The 12,798-nt window shown below is 38.7% G+C and overlaps 1 protein-coding gene across 3 annotated transcripts in view; it reads right to left on the bottom strand.

The window, feature by feature from the left end:
• KDM5A (lysine demethylase 5A) overlaps nucleotides 1-12,798 on the bottom strand; it is a 97,502-nt gene that overhangs the window by 68,871 nt on the left and 15,833 nt on the right. For all 3 annotated transcript variants that reach the window (XM_006933402.5, XM_045061230.1, XR_002743743.2), the window contains exons 5-8: nucleotides 11,209-11,343; nucleotides 3,292-3,397; nucleotides 2,079-2,170; nucleotides 1,334-1,492 (exon numbers count right to left, since the gene is read on the bottom strand). In XM_006933402.5, the coding sequence (XP_006933464.2) occupies nucleotides 1,334-1,492; nucleotides 2,079-2,170; nucleotides 3,292-3,397; nucleotides 11,209-11,343 (492 nt within the window). The remainder of the gene's footprint in view (nucleotides 1-1,333; nucleotides 1,493-2,078; nucleotides 2,171-3,291; nucleotides 3,398-11,208; nucleotides 11,344-12,798) is intronic.

Genomic DNA, 12,798 nt, shown 5'->3' with positions numbered 1-12,798 from the left:
ATTTAAGTGATCTCTACACCCAACACGGGTCTTGAACCCATGACCCCAAGATCAAGAATTACATGCTACAGGGAGCCTGGCTGGGTGGCTCAGTCAGTTGAACGTCTGACTTTGGGTCAGGTCATGATCTCACGTTTGTAAGTTTGAGCCCCGCACTGGGCTCGCTGCTATCAGCACAGAGCCTGCTTTGGATCCTCTGTTCACCCTCTCTCTGTCACTCCCCTGCGCTTTCTCTCTCTCTCTCTCTCAAAAATAAAACATTTAGGGGTGCCTGGGTGTCTCAGTCAGCTGAGTGTCCGACTTTGACTCAGGTCATGATCTCGCAGTTTGTGAGTTCGAGCCCCGAGTCGGAGCTGTCAGCACAGAGCCTGGAGCCTGTTTCAGATTCTGTCCCCCTCTCTCTCTGCCCAACCCCACTTGTGCTCTGTTTCTCTGTCTCTAAAATAAACATTAAAAAAATTTTTTTTTAATTAAAAAAATTTAGGGGCACCAGGGTGGCTCAGTCAGTTAAGCATGTGATTTCAGCTCAGGTCATGATGTCACAGTCCGTGAGTTCGAGCCCCGCATCAGGCTCTGTGCTGACAGCTCAGAGCCTGGAGCCTGCTTGGGATTCTGTGTCTATCTCTCTCTGCCCCTCCCCCGCTCATGCTCTGCATCTCTCTCTCTCTCTTAAAAGTAAATAAACACTAAAAAAAAAAAAAAATTAATTAAAAAAAATAAAACATTTAAAAAAAAGAGTTACTTGCTCTTCCAACTGAGCCAGCCAGGTTTCCAAGAATATGAACGTTCTGAGCAAGAGTATCATTCACCTACAGCAATAAACAGAATTATCTAACCGATAGTCAGAAAAAGAGTTTTTGAAAGGCAAACTGCCGTAATACAACTGTTACATTTTCATTCAATATTGCTCTTAAAAAATCCTAGATATTTTAGGGCACCTGGGTGGCTCAGTTGTTAAGCATCTGACTTCAGCTTAGGTCATGACCTCACAGCTTACGAGTTCGAGTCTCACACTGGGTGAGCTCAAGCCCTGCTTCAGGAGAGCTAGTGCTCTGCCGATTCGGGTAAGCACAAGCCCTGTTTCAGGTAAAACATGAACCCTGGATGAGTTCCACCTCTCTCTTTCTCTCTCTCTCTCTCTCTCTCTCACCCTCTCTTTCTGCCTCTCGCTTACCTGTGCCCTCTCTCTCTCTCTCTCAAAAAAAAAAAAAATCTTAGAGATTTTAAACATTGAAGAACAAAGCAAACACTTTTGGAAATTGGATTTACTGTGTGTGTATGTGTATATTATTGTTATTAATTAAAAAAGAATCTATAAAGTTTAGGCTTGTACCTCAGCAACACATTTAGGACACCTCCAGTCTCCTTTGGGCACATCAGGTAGTGGGGGAATTAAACAAAATGTATGATAGCTGTCATCACATCCATCACACAAAAGCAATTTATCTTCATTATTTCCCCGACCACAAAACATACAAACATAGAGATCAACCTGTTAGAAAACAAACAAAATAAAAGTCTATTTTCTACAATAAGTAATACTGAATTTTTACCAGGAATTCCTTAATTGAAACAAAATAATGTATACTAAAAAGTACACATAACTTAAATCCTGAATATTTTTTAAATGACTGTATTTAAACAGGTTTTCATAAAATCTCCTCAATTTCCTCAGCACTTCTACTTAATAAAAGCATATCAAGGTATCAGAATAAAGAAAGACTTTCTAGACCACTTGAAAGTCAATTTCTATAAATAAAATACACCATGTCATCCTTCCTATACACAAACACTCTTTGTAGAGAATGAATACTGAGCACTGTCCACAATACAGCTCAAGAATTTAGATTCTTATTCTCTCATTCACAAGGTATACGTGAGTATAACTTAGGGGAAGAGTCAATGTAAATGGACAAAGCAAGGTTAACATTACATAAACGAAAGCTGCAACTTTAAATTTACCATCTAGTCTTCTAACCAAATGAACTAACCAAATGGCATACTAATACATAACGAGATAAAAAAGTGCAAAACTAAAAATAAATCCTTTCCCTCCTGACACATCTCAGAACACTTACAAAGTTAACAGAGAGAGTTCCTTTCCGTTGTCTCATTTGCATGTTAAATGCGTCTGACCTGTTGGTAACTTTTCGTCTTCGGGAGACCTCATCTTGAAATAAAAATAGTTATATAATAATAGTAAAAACTAATGTTGAGAGCTTACTCTGGACCAGACACTACTTAAAATTATTTAAATTAAAACTCACAACACTATGAGGTAGATATGCTACTATCCCCAATTGAAGATATAGAGAAGTAACTTGCCCAAAATAATACAGCCAGTCAGAGGCAGATTTGGGAATCCATTCCAGGCAATCAAGCTCTAGAGAGCTTAACTACTAATTCTATACTGCCTGTATGTAGTACTTATCAGGGACTAACTTGAGACTAGTTTTCAGATCACTGCCAGCCAATGTATTAAGTACAAGAATGAAAAAGACAATTAAGTGCTTAATTCTTAAAAGGGTGATAATAAATATCATAATGTATTTGGTAAGTCCTATCACACTGAATGTTTTTAGAGTGATGGGACAATATTATCTGATCCTCCAGAGTTCTCGTCCACAATCCGAATTGTGATTTATATCATGAAATGGATAATAACTAATGTGACTTGTGATTACAGCACTTCATTAAATTCATATATACTAAAATCAAATCCAACACAACCTTTGTTAAACTGAGTTTTCAAACTGACATGTACATAGAACAGCAAAACTTGACCTTTACATTAGAAATTTTACTCACAAGAAGTTTCAAACATACTAAGCTGAGAGTAACTAGGCTTTCTTCACAGTTTTTTTTAAATGAAGTGTCATAATGTATCAAGATAATTATGGAAAAACAACAAAATTGGAATTAGAATGTAAGTCATGAACTCCCTGCAGTACATGTCAATAGTAAAGGTCACGGAACCTGTCTCTGAATTTAAAAGCTTTAGATCACCAAGTAAGAACCATTTATTTCACCACTCTCTCATAAACTAAAGCATTCAGAAACTATAAATTTCTGTGTCACATATCAGACATAAAAATGAAAATTTATCTCTTTCAAATATAAAAATTCAATAAAATATGGTTCCTCAAGCCTTAAATTCAAGATTATCTGCCATAAAGGGTGATCTAAAAACCATACTGCAAGTTTACACTCAAGAAAATCCCAAGGCAGACCGCAATTCAAATATTATTTTTATTACCTTATTTCTTTTCATGACCAAATAACAGATTTTACCTTCTTTATCTTTTGCTCCCATTGCTAGGCCCACAACCTTAGGGCCAGCCCCAAAAATTCGAAGTTTCTTCAGTTCCGTGTTTCTATTCACCTCTCCAGATTCTGACTAAAACAATAAACAAAACTCGTATTATCTAATTATTCTGATTCATATATTTATTTTCCTAACCAAGAAAAATTTCAAGATCCTCTTCAAAATGAGAAAAAAATTAACTGATTTCTTCTCTCTAAATCCACTCACTGCCTCATTACAACAGCTGAACAGTCATCCAAGCACTATGCAACACCCAGCTTCCTTTCAATGAAAGAAAATCTATCTCTAAGAAAAGCAAAGTTCTCAATTAAGTTCTGTCCAGAGACAAATAATACTGGTAATAACCAATATAATACTGGTAATAACTCAACAGAGATCCTCACTTCTAACTTGCTAATGGACATCCTTCTTTGAACAGAAGGCAGTATGCCTAGTCCATGAGATGAGTGATTATCCTAAGCCAGTCATGCCATTTCTCATTATTAGTGATGACCTAGCCAGAGGTAGAAATGTTACCCTGGTCTAGCCAATGAGACACAAAGAATGTCTACTGGAAGTCTCTTGGGAAGATGTTCATCTTCTAATAAGAAAAAGCTTCTCGAAGAGTAAGCCTTTTGTCCCAACTTCCTTCCATACTGCTAGGTGATTCACCTGGTGAAAGTATGGTGCTGGACTATGCAGCAACCACAATGCAATTAGGAAGAAATATTATTACCCACACACTGAAGAAAGCAAGGCAGAAAGATGGAAAGAGCCTGGCCCTTCATGGCAATGTGCAGTTGCTGCATCAATCCTAGAACTACCTATACCTGTAAATCTTATGTGAAAAACGTGTCCTTATGTGAAAACTGTGTTGTTAATGTTTAAACTGATGTCATTTGGCATTCTAATACTTGAAGACGAGAGCATCCTGGTAGACACAAGTGTTACATCATGAATTCAGATGGCCCATACACTCTGAATGTACACTAAATAAATAACCAAAATTTACTAAAAATATAGTCAGTAAGAATAAAAATAAACCAGGACAAAATACAGACTACCTTATGATCATATAAGAACCAAACTACCTATGATCATATAAGAGCCAAACCAACCAAAATGGCATTTTAATACACATAAACTTTGATTTGATTATACTAATTTAAGTATAATGGAGAAATTGGCTCAAACTTAGTGTCACTAATAATGAGACATATTGTCATTATGGGCTTCATTCTAAAGTATAAATATGCTAAGGATTTGATAACCCTTCACAAACTGTTTTCTATTTTTTTCTTGTAAATTATGCTTTAATTTCTGCAATCAGATATGATGCAGTGAGATACAAGTATAAACTTTCATTGTACCTCCAGAAAATAAAAAGCACATTTATACAGATACAGCCCAACAGCTTATTCCCTTAAAAAAAAAAGTTTTGAATGTAATTAAAGGTAATTTATCTTCAGTGTAAAACCTTGAATGTATAAACAAGCTTTCAAAAAGCTCACTAATGAGGCTGCAGATGAAAAACAACTCTAGCAGAGAAAAGCAAGTGATGTGATAGAAGAAGGGGGAGTGGGATATCTTTCATAACTTGTTTCTTGTTTAAGAGACTGATGGAAGGCTTGTCAAAGACACTGAGCTAGAAAATAACAAACGAAAAATGGATTTAGAAAAGGTAATAATGTTTGAGGTGTACTGAATTCAGCACACCTGCCATGGCCACCAAGAAGTACACGTGTATACCTATATTCTACACACACACACATCCCAGGTAAACAGAAAAGAAACATGGTGTCAAGACATATTTAGGAGAGTTAGGCGCCTGGGTGGCTCAGTCAGTTAAGCTTCTGACTTCGGCTCAGGTCATGATCTCGTGGTTGATGCGTTCAAGCCCCACTCTGGGCTCAGTGCTAACAGCTCAGAGCCTGGAGCCTGCTTCAGATTCTCCGTCTCCCTCTCTCTCTGTCCCTCCCCTTCTTGCGTTCTGTCTCTCTCTCCCTCTCAAAAATAAATAACCATGGTGTCAAAACATATTTAGGAGTCTTGGGGCGCCTGGATGTCTCAGTCAGTTAAGCATCCAACTCTTGATTTCAGCTCAGGTAGAGATTTCACAGTTCATGCGTTCAAGCCCCACAGCAGGCTCTATGCTGACAATGTGGAGCCTGCTTGGGATTGTCTCTCTCTCTCTCCCTATCTGCCCTTTCCCCGCTCACTCTCTCTCTCAAAATAAACTTAAGAAAAAATTTTAAAAAATAAAATGAAATAGAATAAAATTAAATAAATAAATAAACATTGAGAATTTAAAATACAACAGGGCACCTGGGTGACTCAGTCAGTGAAGTGTCCAACTTCAGCTCAGGTCATGATCTCAAGGTTCATGCGTTCAAGCTCCACGTTGAGCTCTGTGCTAACAGCTCAGAGCCTGGAGCCTGCGTCAGATTCTGTGTCTGCCCCTCTCTCTCTCTCTACCCCTCCCCCATTCATACTCTGTCTCTCTCTCTCTGTCTCTCTCTGTCTCTCTCTCTCTCTCTCTGTCTTTCTCTCTGTGAAAAATAAACATTTAAAAAAATTATTTAAAAAACATTAAAAAAAGAATTTAAGATATAAAACAGATGAACATTAAGGGAAGGAAAGCAAAAATAATATAAAAACAGGAAGGGGAACAAAACATAAGAAACCCTTAAACAGAGAGAACAAACTCAGGGTTGCTGGAGGGGTTGTGGGTGGGGCATGGGCTAAATGGGTAAGGGGCATTAAGGAGGACACTTGTTGGGATAAGCACTAGGTGTTATATGTAGGGGGTGAATCACCAGACTCTACTCCTGAAATCATTATTGCACTATACGCTAACTTGGATGTAAATTTAAAAATAAATAAATAATAGGGGCACCTGGGTGGCTCAGTCGGTTAAGCATCCGACTTCAGCTCAGGTCATGATCTCGCCGTCTGTGAGTTCGAACCCCGCACCAGGCTCTGTGCTGACAGCTCAGAGCCTGAGGCCTGCTTCAGATTCTATGTCTCCCTCTTTCCCTGTCCCTGACTCGCTTGTGCTCTGTCTTTTTCTCTCTCTCTCTCTCTCTCTCTCAAAAAAAAGTAAACATTGGGGCGCCTGAGTGGCTCAGTCGGTTAAGCGTCCGACTTCGGCTCAGGTCATGATCTCGCAGTCCGTGGGTTCAAGCCCCGCGTCGGGCTCTGTGCTGACAGCTCAGAGCCTGGAGCCTGTTTCAGATTCTGTGTCTCCCTCTTTCTCTGACCCTCCCGTGTTCATGCTGTCTCAAAAATAAATAAATGTTAAAAAAAATTTAAAAAAAAAGTAAACATTAAAAAATAAATAAATAATGAAGTAAATAAATTAACGTTAAAAAAAATTTTTTTAAAGACATATTTAGGATTCTTGAGTGTATAGGTAGTAACTGAAATCACAGGGTAGATACACAGCTAGGGAGAGTAAAGATAGGAAACGACTAAAAACACCAAGTAAAAGGCAATGAGAAAAGAGAACAAAGATGACTAAGGAAAGGTCAGAGAGTGAAGACAATAACCAGGAGAGAGGCATCATGAAAGCCAAAGAAAAATCAAGATAACTGAATTTCAAGGAGAGGAGTCAACAACCATATTAAATGTATATGTGACCACAGATGAAATAAGATAAGAAATTTAAAAAAAATGTACTCAGCTTCCGACAATTATTAACTCAGTGGTAACTTAGGTAGTGCAGTTTCAATAAAATGATTTTACTCAATGTCAGATTACAGAGTATGAAAGCTAAGCAAAGAGGCGCCTGGGTGGCTCAGTCGGCTGAATGTCCAACTTTGGCTCAGGTCATGATCTCGCAGTCTGAGTTCCAGCCCCTCACTGGGCTCTGTGCTGACAGCTCAGAGCCTGGAACCTGCGTTGCATTCTGTGTCTCCTCTTTCTCTGCGCCCCCCCCCCCCCAACCCACTTATGCTCCTTCTCTCTCAAAAATAAAAAAATTAAAAAGTAAAAAAGCTACACAGACACTGAGGAAACAAGACAACACAGACTATTTTTCAAGAAACTTCACTTAGAGGGGCACCTGGGTGGCTGTCAGTTGGGCATCCGACTTCGGCTCAGGTCATAATCTTGCGGTTTGTGAATTTAAGCCCCATGACGGGCTCTGTGCTGACATCTCAGAGCCTGGAGCCTGCTTCAGATTCTCTCCCTCTCTCTCTCTCTGCCCCTCCCCTACATGCGCTCTGTCTCTCAGAAATAAATATTAAAAAAAAAATTTTTTTAATATAAAAACAATGAAGTTCATTTAGAGAGGCAAGGAGTAAGGCACTATCTAGGAAGAGAGTATTTGTTTTAAGATGATACATAAACATGTTTACACTGGGGGTAAAAGAAGATCCAAGCAGACAGAGAAGGTAGGAGAGAAAGATTTCACAACTGGTAATACTGAAATCACTAAAGAAGCCAGAAAGGATGAATGTGGAAGGATTATCCTTAGAGACAAAGGTACCCTTTGCCCACTGAGATTGGCAGAAATTAAGAATGAATACTAACAATTCTGTGTATGGGGCAAGAAGTTGAAGGAGTTCTACCAGAAAGCCTTTATTTTCTTTCTGAAACTGAAGATTAGGAATGAGGCAGACTTGGCAATACAGTAATTAAGGATAAATTGAGAGTTGAAGAAATTCTTTTCTTTTTTTAATGTTTATTTATTTTAAGAAAAAAAAAAAAAAAAGAGAGGGAGCACACATACCCAAGACAGGGAGGGACAGAAAGAGAATCCCATGCAGGCTCTGCACTCTCAGCTCATATCTCACCAAGTGTGAGATCCTGAGCCAAAATCAAGAGTTAGATGCTTAACTGACTGAGCCACCCAGGCGCCCAAGAGTTATAGAAAAAATTTTTTTAATGTTTGTTTATTTTTAAGAGAGACAGAGACAGAGTGTGAGTGGGGTGGGGCAGAAAGGGAGACACAGAACCTGAAGCAGGCTCCAGGCTCTGAGCTGTCAGCACAGAGCCTGACACAGAGCTCGAACTCACAAGCTGTGAGATCATGACCTGAGCCAAAGTCGGACACTTAACCAACTTAGCCACAAAGGCGCCTCAAGAAATTCTTAACTGAAAATCCTAAGGACACCTGGCTGGCTCAGTCAGAAGAGAATGTGATTCTTGATCTCGGTTGTTGAGTTCAAGCCCCACAGTGGGTGTAGAGATTAAATAAATACATACACATACACACACACACACACACACACACACGAACGAATGATGAATGAATGAATAAAATGAATGAGGGAATGAATGAATAGATCTTTGGAGAAAAAAAATTCTAAAATAGTTCTACTTTCTACCTAATATCAACCAATCTGACTACAGTGACAATTATTACAACAGGTAAAACATTCTCTATGTTGTCCTTTTCTTATAATATGTACAGGCAACCAGCAGCAGGACTTTTTCTGGTTTCAGAAGGAACATCAAAAAATTTCATCACAAGCTGGCCAATGATTAGATGCGCAGGGCCACTTGGGGCAACTCTTCAAAAGTGAATCATCATGTTAGAGACTAGTCTTCAACTGTTTGTCTTAAAATAGAATCATCACTATATATCCAAAGATTAGAACTTCTGAGATCAACCACAGTAATAAAAATCTAAGCCAGAGTTTACCAATTTATAATGGTTTATAATTAGGAATTTCTACTGATATGGGCGCCTGGGTGACTCAGGCAGTTAAGCATCCAACTCTTGATTTCAGCTCAGTTCATGATCATACGATCTGAGTCCTGTGTCAGGCTCTGCCCTGACAGTGCGAAGCCTGCTTGGGATTCTCTCTCCCCGCTCTCTGCTCCTCCCCTACTTGTTCTCTGTCTCAAAATAAATAAACATTAAATAAAAATTTTTAAAGAAAGAATTCCTACTATGATAAATGTAAGTTATAAATACTATGTAATTATAATAAAATATAACCAAATTATGAATTACTGATTTATATTATATATTGATAACTCACTAATTAATATGTTGTAACTTATAATTCACTTTCCATTGAATTTCTATTAAATTCACACTCCTCATTCAAGACACTTACTTTCTGTTATCAAAGTACTTAAGAAGCTAAATTATTACTAAGGAGATTATTTAAGGAGCATAAATTCAGGGGCGCCTGGGTGCCTCAGTCAGTTAAGTGTCCAATTTTGGCTTGGGTCATGATCTCACAGTTCATGAGTTCAAGCCCCACATTGGGCCATTGGGCTCTGTGCTGACAGCTCGGAGCCTAGAGCCTGCTTCAGATTCTGGGTCTCCCTCTCTCTCTATCCCTCCCCAACTCGTTCTCTCTCTTTCTCTCTCTCAAAAATAAACAAAAAAAAAAAAAAAAAAGAGGGGCGCCTGGGTGGCTCAGTCAGTTAAGTGTCTGACTTCAGCTCAGGTCATGATCTCGCAGTCTGTGAGCTCGAGCCCCACGTCAGGCTCTGTGCTGACAGCTCAGAGCCTGGAGCCTGCTTCCGATTCTCTGTCTCCTCATCTCTCTGCCTCTCCCATGTTCATCCTCTGTCTTGCTCTGTCTCTCAATAATAAACATTAAAGGGGCGCCTGGGTGGCTCAGTCGGTTAAGCGTCCGACTTCGGCTCAGGTCACGATCTCACGGTCCGTGAGTTCGAGCCCCGCGTCGGGCTCTGTGCTGACTGCTCAGAGCCTGGAGCCTGTTTCACATTCTGTGTCTCCCTCTCTCTCTGACCCTCCCCCGTTCATGCTCTGTCTCTGTCTCAAAAATAAATAAACCTTAAAAAAAAAATTAAAAAAAATAATAAACATTAAAAAAATTTTAATAAATAAAATAATATAAAATAAAGAACATGAATTCAGAGCAAAGAAAGCTGCCATGGCATGAAAGACAGATATCCCCTGAGCTCTAGAAAAGCAAGATGAAATATCACTACCTTCCTTTTTACTAACAGAACTCCTCACAACCCTAGATCCAGTAAGTCTTATTAATAATGAATAGACCAAGTCCCTTCTCTGATTCCCACTTTCTTTTGTTTTTTTAGTGTTGATTTATTGACTGAGAGAGAGAGCGCGCATGAGCAGGGTAGGAGCAGAGAGAGGAGAAAGAGAATCTGCTGCTTGATTCCACAAACTGTGAGATCATGACATGAGTGGAAATTCAAGAGTCAGATGCTTAGCCTACTGAGCAACCCAGCCCACCCAGCCACCCCCCCTCCCTCCATTCCTACTTTCAGTGGGAACCATTTCCATTCTTATAACACAATGTTTCTTTAGATATATTAAAATCAATGATTAGGATCAAGTTAAGCTGCTCTTCTGATCCAACCACAGGTTAAATGAAACATATCTAAGAGTTATAAGGGCATCTCACTGTCAACCTACAGACCTGTCTTTACCAGCAACTTTAAAAAATGTAACTTTGAGGGCCACAAATGGGAATGGGAAAAGGAGGACAAGGAAACACAAAAAGGAAATTAAGGCATTTTTTTTCTGAAAAAAAAATATTTTAGGCTACAGGAACACTCTAGAAATTAACAATGGAATGGTTCAGACACAAGCTCATACTCTAGCTTTTAAAGGAATGAGTGAAAAATAAAACCATCCTCTCCTACTCCTCTCACTTCTAACCATGAAGATATAATATACTACAGATCATCAGCATGTCTATAACGCTGGCCCTACAATACCCAGTCACCCTCTGATTTGTCATCTCTCAGAAACTGTTCAAAATTAACAAAAAGCTTGCTAAATCAAACTGAATTTTATCATTTCTTCCCTGTTTATTGTAAAAGTAAATGAAAAATAGGTCTCTTCAAGTTCTAAAGAACAACAGTATGTGACTGTCTCCAATAACCACATAACTGTTCTGCAGTCAATGCACTTAAAACGCATGTTAAAAATGATCCATGGAAGCTGATACCTGAGACTTGACACGTCTTGTTCTTTTCGGCAGAATGTTCACTCTTGTGCCTGGCTCTGGGGAAGTTTGGACATCAGTGCCAAGAACCTCAGGCTCTACTTTTTCCTTTAGATCTAAATTAGGCATTTGTACACCCTAAAGAATCAGAGCACACAAAGAGAGCAGATTCATTGATAAGAAGTCAGATTTGAGAATCAGGAGAAAAATAATAAATTTCCAATAAATCCCCAAAATTACATGAAAGCAGGTGATAGTTCTACCCACCAATCGATCTACAGATTCAAGACAATCCCTATCAAAATCCTAGCAGGCTTTTGTTGTAGAAATTGAGAAGTCAGTCCTAAAATTTATGTGGAAATGCAAATTGTTTGGAAATTCTGAAAAAAGTAGAATCAAGTTGGAAGACTTATACTACTGGATATCAAAACTTACTATAAAGCTATAGTACTCAAGACAGCACAGTATTAGTATCAGGGTAAATATATGGATCAAAGAACAAAACGGAGACCAGAAATAAACCTACATTTATAGTCAACTGATTTTCAACAAAGGTGTCAAGATAAATGGGAAAATTTAAACAAATGATACTGGTACAACTGGATATTCCTAACAACCCCCCACAAACGAACTTACACTTTTACCTCATACTACACACACACACACACACACACACACACACACACACACCCTGAAAATGGATCTCATACCTAAATATAGAAGTTAAAACTATAAAACTTCTAGATGAAAACAAAAAGTAGGGGCGCCTGGGTGGCGCAGTCAGTTAAGCGTCCGACTTCAGCCAGGTCACAATCTCGCGGTCCGGGAGTTCGAGCCCCGCAGCAGGCTCTGGGCTGATGGCTCAGAGCCTGGAGCCTGTTTCCCATTCTGTGTCTCCCTCTCTCTCTGCCCCTCCCCCGTTCATGCTCTGTCTCTCTCTGTCCCAAAAATAAAAAAAAATTAAAAAAAAAGTAGTTTTGGGGCCTTGGGTTAGGAAAAGATTTCTTAGGACAATAAAAGCACAATCCATAGAAGCAGGGAGGAGGGAAATCAATAAACTACTCTTCAAACAGACACCATTATAAAAATGAAAAGGCAAACCACAGACTAGCAGAATATATTTGTAAAATCATATATCTGATAAATGACTTGTATCCAGATTATATAGCAAACTCTTAAAAGAAGTGTAAGATGACAAACAACCCAATAAAAAAAAGATCGGAACAGACACTTCATCAAGGAAGATATGCAAATGCTAATATGCACATGAAAAGATGCACACCATTGATCATTAAGGAAATGAAAATTAAAACCACAATGAGATACCACTACACACCCACTAGAATGGCTATAAGCAAAAAAACTGACAATATCAAGTGTTGGCAAAGACGAAGAAACTGGAGGCCTCTACATTACTGGTGGGAATGTAAAATGGTTCAGCCACTTTGAAAAACAGTTTGGCAGTTTCTTAAAAAGTTAAACATAAACTTACCATATAACCCAGCAATTCCACTCCTAGGTATCTACCCAAGAGAAATGAAAACATATGTCCACACAAAGACTTATACATGAATATTCATAGCATTTATTCAT

This window comes from Felis catus, chromosome B4 (genome assembly GCF_018350175.1).
Source record: "Felis catus isolate Fca126 chromosome B4, F.catus_Fca126_mat1.0, whole genome shotgun sequence".
Lineage (NCBI taxonomy): Eukaryota > Metazoa > Chordata > Mammalia > Carnivora > Felidae > Felis > Felis catus.
This window is presented reverse-complemented; position numbering and strand designations above follow the sequence as displayed.